This window comes from Gopherus evgoodei, chromosome 8 (genome assembly GCF_007399415.2).
Source record: "Gopherus evgoodei ecotype Sinaloan lineage chromosome 8, rGopEvg1_v1.p, whole genome shotgun sequence".
NCBI lineage: Eukaryota > Metazoa > Chordata > Testudines > Testudinidae > Gopherus > Gopherus evgoodei.
In genome coordinates this window covers 96,210,044-96,225,023 of record NC_044329.1, presented here as the reverse complement: position 1 = coordinate 96,225,023, position 14,980 = coordinate 96,210,044, and the positions used below count along the sequence as shown (strand labels likewise).

At 44.2% G+C, this 14,980-nt stretch overlaps 1 protein-coding gene across 1 annotated transcript in view; it reads left to right on the top strand.

Moving 5' to 3' along the window:
- Positions 1-14,980, top strand: part of PATJ (PATJ crumbs cell polarity complex component) — a 235,289-nt gene that overhangs the window by 203,537 nt on the left and 16,772 nt on the right. The window contains 6 exon segments of the mRNA XM_030571946.1: positions 357-550; positions 2,174-2,321; positions 3,508-3,594; positions 12,136-12,253; positions 13,469-13,506; positions 14,014-14,136. Coding sequence (XP_030427806.1) covers positions 357-550; positions 2,174-2,321; positions 3,508-3,594; positions 12,136-12,253; positions 13,469-13,506; positions 14,014-14,136 — 708 coding nt within the window.

Genomic DNA, 14,980 nt, shown 5'->3' with positions numbered 1-14,980 from the left:
GCTCGCATGCCGCCTTCGGCACACCTGCAGTAGGTTGCCATAGGGTAATGTAGAATGGCTAATATACAGTAAATAGATGGATGGTGTTGTGGTTTAGGCACTAGAGTGGGATCCAGGCAATCTGGGTCCAGTTCCTGCCTCTGCCACAGACTTCCTGTGTGACTTTGGGCAAGCCAATTATTTGCTCTGTGCCTCACTTTCCCTCTCTGTAAAATGGAGTAAAAATACTTCCCTGCCACACAGTGCTGCTACAGAGATAAATACGTTAATGTTTGTGAGGGACTCAGATACTGTGAGGGTGTAAAACTCATTAATAACTGTAATTGGGAAAAATAACAGTTTGATGGTTATTCCAGGTTAATGGCGTTGATTTGAGGAATGCTACTCATGAAGAAGCTATCACAGCCTTGAGACAAACACCTCAAAAGGTGCAACTAGTTGTTTATAGAGATGAAGCTCATTATAAAGATGAAGAGAATTTGGAGATTTTCTATGTAGATCTACAAAAGAAAACAGGCAGAGGACTAGGTCTAAGCATTGTTGGAAAACGGTAAGAACTTCTGTGTTTTACACAACTCCGTTCCAAGTGAGAATTTATTTTGCCATACAAACAATTGTAGCCGTTACATGGAATATGAAATACCGAAAGAATGGTTCCAGCCACAAAAGATGGGATCTAAACTTCTCCATGAGGCTTTTCAGATTTGGGGCTTTGATTTAGATTCCTCTAGAAATAACAGTGGCGTGTATGTAATGTCATAACACTCTCTTCCCAAGGCTACTTGTTTGTTTCCTTTAGCATTTGGCATTTTGGAGCATAGCATAATATTACTAAGAATATCAATTTGTGAAGGGTCTGGTCCAGTGACCAAACATAGGACTGAAAGTTAAGCGCTCTTGTGTTTTATTCCCAACTCTGATTGTGTCTGTGATGGCTGGCAAGTCCTAGCTACATGGATTAGCTTTCCTAGCTTTATGTGGATAGTACTACTGCCTGGAAGTGTTTTGAGGATTAGTTATAGATCTTTACAATTATTAACTATAAAATACTAAGAACACAGTGTGGAGTCAGAAAGGGTACAATCAATAATAGCTGCTTAAAAAGTAAAACTGGCTTTTTAATAATGTATTTTTAAAGCATTTATTTTAAAGTTGTTTATACTAAAGCTGTGGTATGTTAAATTTATCTTTTATTGCTAGAGAAAACTTCTAGCATGAGCAAAGTCATTGATCAGTCTCTGTGTAAAACTCACAGCCACTGCTGTTTCTTATTACCAGGAAAAAAAAAATCATCATGTAATTAACCTAATGGTTTGTGGTCAGTAAAGAATCTATGGCAGTTTTTACAAGAGATGTTTAACGCTGGTGTTGTGAGCAGATTCTCATGTGGGTAATTTAATTCTGATTCCTGCAACCTGATATGGTATTCTCCAGCCCTCCCTACAACTGCCTTCATGCTAGACTGTCTTTGGCCCTTTACTTCCTCCACACCAAGCTGAAGTAGCTAAACTAAGTACCAGGAGGTTCTTCAGGGACTGAGGAAGGGATTCTCCCTTGTTCTGTGTCTGGGGGATCCATTGGTCTTGTCCCCTTCGTGTTTTTAACCCACCTCTACCCTCCTCTTTCAAGCCTCATGGTCCAGGTACGTGGGCGTACCACAGAGCTGGGCTCTCTGCTGCCCAGGGTACACAAATTCATGTGCAAGCTACAAAAATCTCTGTGCAGTGCTCTGTGCTCTTCTCTATGCCTTGGGGCCCTCCAAGGCTGCAGAAAAGAGATAGCATTTGGCCTTGTGTGAGTAAAAGGAAAATCTATATTGAAGCCACTTCTTACTAAGCGTATCAAGAGATAGTCCAACTCTATCCTTAGCAGATTGTGCCTTGGTCTCTGGGCAGTATTTTTATATTACAGTAGCATATGCTTTTCTTATCTGAACAGATTGTACGTACCAGAACTAATAGCACAAGGGGAAAGGGATATAGTGCATGGTTTCCTATTTTAATGAGTTTAAAATCTGTAGCTTATAATCACCTCAGAAGGTCAGGTATAATCTAAAATTAGTTTTTCTCAGCTCCCAAGTTTCTTTTAATGTCTCATAGATGTACGTAATCTGAATTGCACTCACAGAGACTAGTGGATTGTGTAATTAGCCATATGCTTCTTGTATTACCAGAAATGGAAGTGGAGTGTTTGTCTCTGACATTGTTAAAGGAGGAGCTGCAGACCTGGATGGGAGATTAATACAAGGAGATCAGATCTTGTCTGTTAATGGAGAGGATATGAGGAATGCCTCACAAGAGGTTGTTGCCACTATCCTCAAGGTGAGTACATACTACATTCTTAGATATGAAACTGCAGTTACTGACAGTATACAAAGTGATTATCTTGGGGTGCTATTTACACATAGCCAGGACAACCTGAAACCGATTATCAAGACAGATAGGAATTTGATAGGAAAATTACATTGGGAGATTCATTTAGTTTTAGCTCTACATATATATTTATGTAGTACATAGTGGCAAAATGAAGATACAGATATCACTTTAGGCATTTATTTGAGAATGTAACCATTTATTTCAAGCAATGGGAAAATGTTATGAAGACTGAGAGGCATAAAATTGTGGAACTGAATTGGAATGAGATGCTTTTGGTTTTGCTTGCATTAACCTAGCAACCATAGAATTGCGGTGTAAATTTGTTCCAGCCCAGGCTTTCCTGACATGTTGGTGCTGTTACCCTGAAGTACTGGGGGACAAATCCTGGCCAGAAATACATCCACGGCATGGACAAGCCTGCTCAAGGAGACTCTGCCCCCTCCTTTGCTACACATGCACAACATTCTCCATGGGACTGTGGGAAAGAACATTGTGGATAGGCCAAGGAAAGAATGCCTGTGTTAGGGTAGGAGGGGAAAGAAGACTGTGGATGATATTTCTGGCCACAGGGAATATTATTGTAGCCTGCTGCCTCTGCCATCTACCTGAAATTATGTTGGGAGGAGAGGACTCTGTCCTCTAGATTCCATGAAGGTTCCCTGTGCAAAGTTCTTTTATTCAGGCTTTGCATGAGGGCAAGGATTAGGAATCAGCAAGCAAGGGTATGAGGACGTGTTATTAAAGTGAATCTGCTTATGTTAAATTCAGAGTCATTCTGTTTTACAGTGTTTTTCCTGCTGATGTATTGTTTTCCATTGGATGGGTGGGGTGGGATTTGCTGCTGATTTGTAATGGGTGGCTGAGCATCTAGCGCCTGATCCAAAGGTCATTAAGTCAATTGAAAGACTTCTATTGATTTCAATAGGTTTTCTATGAAGCCCCTAGAATCTGGGATGGATGCTTTTTACATTGTTCAAATAAAACAAATGGAATAAAAAATTAGGTTTTAGGTTTCAATCTTCAATGGTTTCTTCAACATTATGGCCTGAAAGTATATGTGAGTAAGTCTAGGAAAGCAGAAATATTGTAACCCTGTTTAAATACCGTGTGTTATATTTTATTATATTCCAAGTGTGCTCAAGGGCTAGTGCACCTAGAGATTGGAAGACTGAGAGCTGGTTCTTGGTTATCATCACGGAAAACATCCCAAAGCAGTCAGGTTAGTGACAATTGTATCAATAGAAAATAAAGTCATTGTGGTCTGCATGGAATGTAGATAAGGGTCTGTCTGGAGCAGCTAACAGAATCTAGGACTTGGATTATTGTTTTAAAATTATCATTATACAATACTGTTCTTTTTCAGTAGTTTTACGTAAATCTCATTAATCTACAACTGGGGTAGGCAACCTCTGGCACACGTGCTGAGGGCGGCACGCAAGCTGATTTTCAGTGGCACTCACACTGCCTGGGTCCTGGCCGCTGGTCTGGGGGCTCTGCATTTTAATTTAATTTTAAATGAAGCTTCTTAAACGTTTTAAATACCTTATTTGCTTTACATACAACAATAGTTTAGTTATATATTATAGACTTATAGAAAGAAACCTTCTAAAAATGTTTAAAATGTATTACCGGCACGCGAAGCCTTAAATCAGAGTGAATAAATGAAGACTCAGCACACCACTTCTGAAAGGTTGCTGATCCCCAATCTATAAGATGTTTAAATTAGGTGTCCTACACTTAAATATTGGGCAAGTAAGAAGAGGAATGGGCCAGTGCTTTCATTTTCAGTATCTCTCTGGTTTGAGTATACCACAAACATTTAATCACTTTTCCATCTAATAAGCCTGCCCTCACCCCAAAATCGGAATACTACATTCCTGTAGCTATTTTTGTAAACCCAAAATAACTTAATGACGCTAAAGTGTATCTTTGCCTAGCTCTAATAGCAGAGCTGTGTGCAAAATATTGCACTCGAACACACAGAACAATTTTCTACTTTACTTATTTTTTTTTCCAAAATAAAGGAAAATGCTTCATTTTTCAACCAGTGCAATTTTTTTTAGCCCTTGCACTGTGAACAGCGTTGCCATCAAAACTGAAATCTGTGTGCAACAGTGGGGAGAGGCATTATGGGATGCTGTTTCACCTGAATCATACTGTTTTGACCAGAAAAACTTAAGGGCATAATAGAAATTCCCTCTGGGAATTCTGCCACACTCAAAGTATTTACATTGTGCAAATCAGATTTCTCCATGGGGGCACCCAGGAAATGCATTGAGACCACATTATCACGGTCGAATATGCAGCATACTACCTCATTCTCTGTACACTGTATGGGCAACTACATAGAGGTATGACGCCTGGCCTCACCCCACTCTTTCTCAGGAAACTAGCACCCACACATGCTGGGAGAGAACAAAGGCTCTCTTCCTAGCAGATCTTGATCATCTCCTGAAAAAAGGAGAGAGCTCTTTGCAGCCTTCTCCCCTTTTTGTGAAGCCACACAGGAGTTGCCAAAATCTTGTCCATGGAAAATAAGCCAGCACTGCCTGTCTGTGCTTCATAATTGTTAGAGTGTAGCTGAAAAAGAGGAAAAAATACTGAGACTGAGCATGGATGAGGGTCAGTCAGCAAGAAAGCAAGCGTTGGTTGTGGGGAATCTTGGAGTGGATGCGAAAGGGTAAAGAGACCTACAAAACAAAAAAAGGCAGTGAACTAGGTGCAGATTCAGAAGGAAATGTGGAATACCTAAGCTGCAAGGTTTCACATGTAAAAGTTAAAGTTTAAGACTCCACTTCAGATAGTGTAGGTAATGGTATAACAGCTTCTTCTTCGAGTGATTGCTCATGTGTATTCCACAGTAGGTGTGCGTGCTCACCATGTGCACCGGTGTCGGAAATTTTTTCTCTTAGCAGTACCCGTACTGGGGAGCACCGCTGCGACCCCTGGAATGGTGTCTCTATATAACGCTAAAAAGGGAGCCGCGTGCTCCCCCCATCCTCAGTTTCTTCTTGCTGCCAGTGAAGGTAGTCGGAACATCTTGCTCCCGCCTTGCTGCAGCTTCTCTAGTTGACCTTAGTGGTACAGTTTCTTTTAGTAGTTTTTCAAGTAGTTAGAGTGGGCTCGGGGCATGCCCCGTGCCTCAGGCCTCAAGTCATGGGACTCCTGTCGCCGTTCTATGCCTGGAAGTGATCTGCACGCTGAGTGTCTCCGCTGCTTGGGCGAAACTCACAGTGAGTGCTGCAACATCTGCAGGTCATTCAAGCCGTGGACTAAGGAGAGAGACATCAGGCTTTGCATTCTCCTGATGGAATGGGCACTGACCCCTACCCCGGCATGCCAAGCAGACTCAGCACCCGGCACTGCGTCTTCGGTGCGTAACGAAGTCCCCTCCACTAGCTGGCACCTCTCCCCTTCCAAGAAGCAAGGGGAAACTTCTGTCTCAGAGCGGCGCCGAGAAAAGGAGAAGGCTGAGGCTGGTCCTTAGCCAGGCAGTCCTCGATTTCCCCCCCTAGGCCTCCAACTCGTGTTGAGCGGAGCAGCCTGGTTCCATCCACACATGCCTCCCCTGCCAGGGAGACCTCCTGATTAATAAAGTTTGTGTTCTTCTGCCTTTCGAGTGGAGTGGTCCTGGAGAACGTCTAACCAATGGGTCCTCAACACCATTTCCAAGAGCTACGTGTTGCAGTTTCCTTCGCCCTCACCTTACCACCCCCCATCCCTAGTGAGCCCCAGGGACCCGGAGCATGCTCGCCTCCTAGGGCAGAAGGTGGCATGTCTGTTCCACCTGGGGGCAGTGGAGAGAGTACCAGTAGACTTCAGGCCCATCCTGGACCTACGGGATCTCAACCAGTTTATGGTCCACTCCAAGTTCCGCATGGTGTCCCTGGCGTCTGTCATTCCCTCCCTGGACTCAAGGGATTGGTGCGCGGCCCTGGACCTTGAGGATGTGTATTTCCATATCCATATATTCGAGGGGCACAGGTGCTTCCTCAGGTTCCTGGTAGGGTTGGATCACTACCAGTTCACGGTCCTCTCTTTTGATCTATCCACGGCACCCAGGGTTTTCACCAAGTGCATGGCAGTGGTAGTGGCCTACCTCCAGTGGAAAGGGGTGCGGATCTTTCCATACCTGGACGATTGGCTTCTCAAGGGCAGCTCTTGATCCCAGATGCAGGCCCAAGTGGAAGTGCTCCTGTCCACATGCGCAGATGTTGGCCTAGGGTGAAGGAGAACAAATCTATATTTATCCTAGTTCAGCGCATAGAATTCATAGGGGCGCTGCTGGACTCCTTAAGGGCCACAGCCTGTCTCCCTCTGTGCAGGTTCAAGACCCTTAAAGGTCTCATTGCCTCGGTCATGGCCTTCCCTATGACAATGGCAAGAGCGTGCCTTCAGATCCCCGTGCACATGGCGGCATGCATGTACGTGCTCCACCATGCCAGGCTCAGAATGAGGCCCTTCCAGCTCTGGCTAGCCATCCAGGCCCAGGATGGACTGGACAAGGTTATCACAGTAACACCCCAGGTAGCTGCCTCCCTACAATGGTGGTCCCTCCCAAGCAACATGCTGCAAGGGGTCCCTTTCCAGGAAGCCTCCCCATCATTAGACTTGGTGTCAGATGCCTCAGATCTGGGATGGGGAGCTCATATAGGGAACATTCAAACCCAAGGGTGATGGTCGGTCTCAGACTTGTCCCTCCACATAAATGCCAGAGTGTTCAGGGCAATATGGTTGGCGTGTGTAGCTTTCAGCATGCACCTTTGTGGGAAGTTGGTCAGAGTCCTTATAGACAACACTGCTGCGATGTACTGCATCAACAGGCAGGGTGGTACTCCTTCCTCGGCCCTATGCCTGGAAGCCCTGAGCCTATGGGAATTCTGTATAGCCCACGATATCTTCCTGCGAGCCTTCCACCTATCTGGCATCTGCAATGTGCAAGCCAATCGCCTCAGTAGGGTTTTCTCCCACCACTATGAGTGGTCGCTCCACTCAAAGGTCATCCACCAGCTCTTCCGAGAGTGGGGAGTTCCCCAGATCGACCTCTTTGCAACCGACCAGAACCAGCGCTGTCTCCAGTTCTGCTGCAGGGGAGGAGTGGGGAAGGGGGTGATCTCGGACGCCTTCCTCCTGCAGTGGTCAGGCCAGCTTTTCTATGCCTTCCCACCCTTTCCCCTGATCGGCAAGGTCCTGCAAAAAGTAAAAACAAACAGAACACGGGTTATCCTCATAGCCCTGAACTGGGCCCGACAACACTGGTACAGGACCCTCCTGTACCTCTTAGTGCCCCCCCCCCCCCGCAGAGGCTTCCGCTTCGCCCAGACGTCCTCTCCAAGGAAGGAGTCCGCCTCCTCCACCACAACCTAGCTGCTCTCCATCTGACAATGTGGTTGCTCAGCGGTTAGATGAGGAGGAGGGGAGGTGTTCAGAGGACGTCAAACGACTCCTGCTGGAAAGTAGAACGCTGTCCACACGGCAGACGTAGCTGGCAAAGTGGTCCAGGTTCTCTAGGTGGGTGGTGGAGCGGGGAACCTCCCCATCGTCTGCACTTTGAAAATGAGATTTATGCTCTTATGAAAAATTTTTCCCTGAGTTCCTGAAAACCTCTGTTTGCTACAAAGGAAGGAGGGTTGAAGTTCTCTGCCAGGCTTTGAGCCAAAATTAATACATAGAATTATGATGGCGTCAAAGCACAGCAGGAACTCTTTTAGTAATAGAACCCAGTATACCCAGCACCCTACTCTAAGCACTATAGAAAACACCCCATGTGACTGCCACTAGCACGTTATCCGAGACCTTGGGAACCTCATTTAACTTCTCTGTGTTTCAGTTCACGCAAATGAGGATCATATTTACCTGACAGGGGTGTACGTAAAACACAGATGTTCCTCAGATGAAAAGTGCTGTATCATTGTGTATCCACACAGACCAAAATTTTCAAATGTTTGTGTGTAGTTAGGATCCTAAATCCATATTTAGGCATTTTCAGAGGTGCTCCAATACTTGCAAATCCCACTGAACTCTCTAGGAGCTGCAGATACTCAACACCTTTAAAAATCTGGTCTCTTTTTTTTTTTTTTTTAAGTGCTTAAGTGAATAGATTTAGGAGTTTTTGATGCCCATGTTTTGGTCGGTATTACTATTATTGACACTGAAAGTGTCTGTCCTATAGAGTATGCATTAGTTGGGGGAAGTAGCGTGAAAATTGATTTGAGTTCTTATAATTTCATGATGAGTAGTTTCTTGAAATCCAGGGCTAAATGTTCAAAGTGGCCTTAGAATTGCACTTGAAAAAATGTTAAGTACCTCAAAGCTTGGATTTTGCAAGCAGGTCAATTGCAAATACTGAGGTGTGTGAACTAAGAAATGGCTTTTGGAAACCTGGCTCCCACTCTGTTTTCCACATAAATCCACCAAAGTTTAAGTATTCTGTGCTAACGTATATCAGCTGAAGCTGTAACTTCGTAAGCACTGTGTGGATCAACTTTTTAAAAATGTTCTACATTAGCCCAATAGTCCAGACATTTAAATTTGGTGATTGGGCAAACAGTTCTTAAGTTACTATAAATTGTGGTACCATAAAGAAAAGATTTTCAGGTGTTATTGTAGCTTAATAAAACTACACCGCAATTAATGTAATTCCATAGGTACATACAGATTTTGTGACAATCCATTTATCACTCTTTTTTGTTTCTATTTAATGGTACTCTGCAGTATACATCCCCTTCTCACTGCATAAGCACATGTGCCTTGTTTGTACGGCATATCTAAGATTTGCCTCACTCTGAACTATTCAACAGAAACTTGTCTGGCCTGCATGCATTTATTTCTGAGCTTTATTCCTGACTAGTCCATGGAGCTCTCCAGAGAGCAGAGAGCTTGTGCTAATGAGTTCTCCATGCACTCTAAGGAACACTAACCCTGATTCCCCAGAAATTTTATTAGCACTTCGTGGCTTGAAAATCTATTTGACTAGAAATGTTTCTTCGGCACAAAGCATTCATGGCTGCAGCTTGGCCGTTGGGATTCAAGTAGGGATGGATGAAAAGTTGTGGAAAATATCCAGACAAATTGGAACCCCTCTGTTCCTAGATTTGGATCAAAATGAATTGTACATTAAATGGCTTGTCACTCACCAAGTTCTAGCTATCCAACAACAAGTTTGCCTTTTGTCCCACTTACTTTTCTATCATGTTCTCTCCTTTTCTATACCCAGGGGTTGGACCTGTACGCAAAATAAAAATATCCATTTAGGATCCTCTGCTTCTCACTACCATCACCAAACTCAACTTTAATCCTATTGGCCCATCCTACTTGCCATTCCTTTCTGCTTTCACTCTCTAATTCTTTACTATAACACACACACACACACACACACACACACAGACCTCCCTCCCTCCCTCCCTCTCGGGTAGTAGGGCTGTCCCATGGATTAGAGAGTTACTCATTAAAGCCAGTGGCAGTAGCAGGAATGATATGAGGCTGAAGAAGCATAGAAAATACAGTCTCCCTTGCTGCATACAAATCCAGATCTTGGGGTGGATTTATCCTAGCCTTAGCTAATGTGACAAAGTTCCTCCTAAGCCTTGGGAGGTTCTGCACTTATTTGCAGATTTGCTCGCCTCAGAGATTGACAGCAGCCCTCAGTTTGGCCACTTTTGTTAGTGGCTCAAACCTGCCGTTAGCTCAGCTAACCTAATCACTGGCCAGCAAAGGAAGGAAAGGGAAAAGGAAGGAGAACAATCCCCTCAGTCTCTGCTGATCCACCTAGTGGGTCTGGGGACAGGCCAGGGAACTTCCCCTCTGGTGGGACCCACAGTCCAGGTCAATTCCTCTTGTATCCAATAAGGAGTTGGGAAGATGGGGGGAGCCCGGGCCCGCCCTCTACTCCAGGTTCCCGCCCAGGGCCCTGTGGATCACAGCTGTCTACAGTGTTTCATGTAACACCTGTGTGACAGCTACAACTCCCTGGGCAACTTCCCCATGGCCTCCTCCAAACACCTTCTTTATCCTCACCACAGAACCTTCCTCCTGGTGTCTGATAACGCTTGTACTCCTCAGTCCTCCAGCAGCACACCCTCTCACTCTCAGCTCCTTGCATACCCCTCACTGACTGAAGTGAGGTCCTTTTTAAACCAGGTGCCCTGATTAGCCTGCCTGCCTTAATTGGTTCCACCAAGTTCCTGATTGTTCTGAAACCGCCCCTGTTACCTTACCCAGGAAAAAGGGACCTGCTTAATCTAAGGCTAATATATCTGCCTTCTATCACTCTCCTGTAGCCATCTGGCCCGACCCAGTCACACTAACAAATCCCTCACCAAGGGAAGAGAAGCTGTGATTGAGGTTTAAGAGTTGAGATGGGCCCACAAAATAACTCCTCACCCATCTGAAAGCATATATGATTCCTGCCCCAAACCACTTGTGCACAGGGCCAGACTGAGAATTTTGGGAAAGTTCAGCAAGGCGATTCATGGGATACAATCCAAATGTTATTGACTCCTACCGTGAAAAAAGTGTCTGTGGGAAGAGAGGAGGTTTTGGTCCCCACCACCCCACAGTGTTCTGCTGCAGAAGTTAGAGCCTGCAGCTGTTCCCTACATCCCTAATTCAGACTACATATATTTGCTTTTTCAAGGTTGTCTTTGCAAGGCACAGAGCTAGAAACTTTTTGTTCATCATGGAAGCTGAGCACTCTGTGTAGTCCCCAGACACGAGCCCCATAATCCATCCCTTCCACAGAAAATCCTCTGGCAGAATCCCAAGGCAGGGAAATTCCATGAAAATCTACAGATTCCAAATTCCTTCAGTGGCGTGGGAGGAAAATGTAATCTGTTCCACTACAGAGGTAGTCGCATCTGGCCACCAGAATTCATGGATCTCCTGAGATCTCTGAATCTCGGAGATCTGCAGAAGGGCACAGGGCTGTGCATCCAGAAGCCTCTGCAGTGGCTGTAGCAGGGGTGGCCAAACCACAGCTTGTGAGCCGCATGCAGCTCTTTTACAATTGAAGTGCAGCTTGCGGAGCCCCCCACACCTCTTCTCCCCCCATTCTCCACCTACCAGACTTGGGTTGGGGGGAGCTCAGGGTTTCTGTTTCACGAGCAGACACGCCCTGTGGTGCTGAAGCCCTGTGCACCTGGCTCTTGAACTTCTGAAGATTGTTGTATGCAGCTCAAGAGGGTCAGTAAGTGTGGCCACCCCTGGGCATGACTGTGTTCCTTTTCCTACCTGCAGCAGCCATTGGAGTACTCTTTAAAGGGGGATTCACCAGCACAAAAGAAGCTCGGTATCAAAACTGATGTCCCCTCTGGCTGTACTAACTCACCTGTAGAATCCCCCCAGGCTGCCAATGTAATATGCACCATCTCTGTCATTCATCCTTAAACGCAGTCCCAGAGACAAATGGAACTGTGCCATGGAGGTGTCTGATTCCCACTTCCATGGGGCCAGGAGCAGATCAGCGCATGGGTGGTCCCCACCATAGGTGTATCTAAGAAGTGTAATCTGGCCCTTTATGACTAAGACCAGTATTGTGTGTCTGACCAGGATGATAGACCACTTTGGAGGGGAATGTGAAGTAGATGCCGGAGTTTCCAGTGCGGAAGCCCTGTGGGTGCAGGAACTCTCCAGTCTGAAAACCACTGAACCTATCTCTAGTTTCACTTCTTTGGCACAGATGGGCCTTCACTTCCAGAAGAACAAACCTGGGGATACAACATTTGGTTTGCCTCACAATTACTGGTTTTATCTTTATTTTCAGGTGAACCAACACAACATGCATAGTCACTTTCATCCTGCACTGGCTCCAGTCATCACTACCTTACAGAACTTTGTCAGTACCAAGAAGCTGTCAGCAGATGCATCTCAGAGAAATTCAGGTACAAACTAGAGAGAGATGCCAAAATCACTGTGTGTGTTATTCCTCAGACACATGAACCTCTGTTATGCTAGTTTAAAAATAAAGTCCTGTATTAGCTAAATCTGGTTTCCTTATCCATCTCCCACAAGATTTATTCTCACATTCCAAACCCCCTGAGCAGCTGCCAGCAAATGCCATTATTTTTAAGTAAATTTACAGAGAAATGTTTTCTTCTTCTCGAAATATAGACTTCCCACTCCCCTCCTCAGTTTCCCTTACCTGAGGCCCAGAATAGGCAAGATTCTTTCCTATGTTAATAACACTCACTTCTATCCCTGAGAGGGCCTGAAATATTGCCATTTCTTTGCCATGCCTTCCATAATTCAATTGCAGCTTTGAAACTCATTAGCAGTATGCCCATCCCAAACTCAGGCTGAGAGGACCTTTATACCCCATCGTACCATTCTGTACTGTATTTGTGTGCAATAGAATATCGATATTATCTGTAGAGAAAATTACTTCTATCTATTAATCAAAATCATTAACTCTTGCAAGAGACTGATACCATTAATCTTCAGAAACATATCTGATATATTTTAATTAAAGCCAACACAGTTACTGAGAGATCCTTGGATCTGAATAGTCAAATGTTGAGACCATTTAGCTCGTTTCATATTTTTTGCTTCTAGACCATCTCCAATTCTTTCATATAATTTTAGTGCTTTTTAGTTGGCGCTGTAGCTAATTGTGTGCCACAAGGAATCTGTGCCAGCCAGACTGATTAACTGGATGTCTATTATTTACTAATACAGCACAAATTAGAAAAGGAAATCAATAGACTTTTAGCAGGCACAAACCAGACATATACAGTCCGCTTTGTGGTGGGGAAACTGATTTATGAATAATAAGCTGATCTTTAATTGAGTGCAACACACAATAGGTCTATGTTCCCTAGGCCAACAAAACACTGCTATTCAATAGGTTATGTGAGCAACTGCTGCGTACAGTGGATGTCACAATGGCATCTATCAAACAGAGTGATTGTATCCATGTTTATCACTTGGTGAAACAGAAATCCTGTCCTTGTCACATGATCAGCGCTCGAAAGGGCTCTGCTTCTGCTCAGTGATAACTTTGGCTAGTCAGCCAGAGATCATTGTCACCTGACAGTGTTATCTCTTAATTATATTATCTCTTAATTACAGAAGCTAATTGTTTGTTTCCTTTTTAGTAGGAGCAGATATGGACCTGAGGACTGTGGAGATAATCAGGGTCAGTGAGTTATTTTCTGAAAGATGTTGTTTCCTACGAAAGCTGTTAATTTTTCACTACTTTTCGGCATGCAAAACTGCATTATTATTTAATTGGTGTTGGCACTTTATGGTTTTAATTATAGCTATACATGTGAGGTGTTGTTACTGAATTAAATATGTCCAACCTGCCTGGGTATCTCAGTTTGTTTTACAGGCTTGGGGCCCTATCCTACAAACACCTGCTATCAGGCATAGTTCTCTGTACAATGTGACTGCTTATAGTAAGTGTATAGTAAGCCCCATAGTAATGTGTAAAGGACTAGGCTGTCGCCGAACAGAACTGTTGTCTTGAATCACTGAGTGTAGATGGGGAAAATACACACACACACACACACACACACACACACACACACACACACACACACACACACACACACACACACACACACACACACACACACACACACACACACACACCTATACATTGTTACACTGTGAATTGTTGTGATCTGTTTCTTCCTTTTAGGGACCAAATGATCCCCTTGGTATCAGTATAGCAGGAGGGAAGGGAAGCCCATTAGGAGATGTTCCAATCTTTATCGCCATGATTCAAGCCAGTGGAGTAGCAGCACGTACCCAAAGGCTCAAAGTAAGTGGATGGGGGCATATATATCACCTCCTCTAGTATTCACTATATTATCTTGTGCTCATTTAGAAAAGGAGTTCTCAAACATTCGTAAGTGTGGATGACTCCTAGATAGGCACCTTCCTTCCCATTCATGATCAGAGATGGGCTGTGCCTGCTGGTGCTGAGTGCAGTACATGCCTGTGACAATTATATTGATGTGAAAATGTAACATTCAGGAAGTATTTTAATGTATTTGCAACAGTCTCTTAATGCAGTCTGGTAGCTAGGAACAGAAGGGAAAGTCAGCACTGCATGACCTGTCAGCTCTGCAGAGGGTGACCAGATGTCCTGATTTTATAGAGACAGTCCTGATTTTTGGGTCTGTTTCTTATATAGGTTCCTATTCCCTTCCCCTCCCCCCCCCCATCCCCTGTCCCAGTTTTTAATATTTGCTGTCTGGTCACCCTAGCTCTGCAAGGATCAGAGGCAGTTGCTTCACAGGATATAGGTGGTCCATGGACAACAGTTGGGGCACCCCTTAGATCTTATACAAAACAAACTCTGGTAACACATAACTGATTTTAAACTGAAACTGACTTTTTCAGGTGCCAAAACAAAATAAAATTACACTTTAAATTTGAAAGACTGTTACCATTATGTTTCAGTTTTTGATGAACTACGGTGTTGAACATCCCACAATTACTGAGTAGACTTTCAGGATAACTATTATTATTAAAATGATTGCAGTCTATAAGTTCCTATGTGAGGAACAAAAATTAGATAATGAGCTCTTCAATCTAGCAAACAAAAATATAACAAGATCCAATAGCTGGAAGTTGAAGCTAGACTAATTCAGACTGGAAAT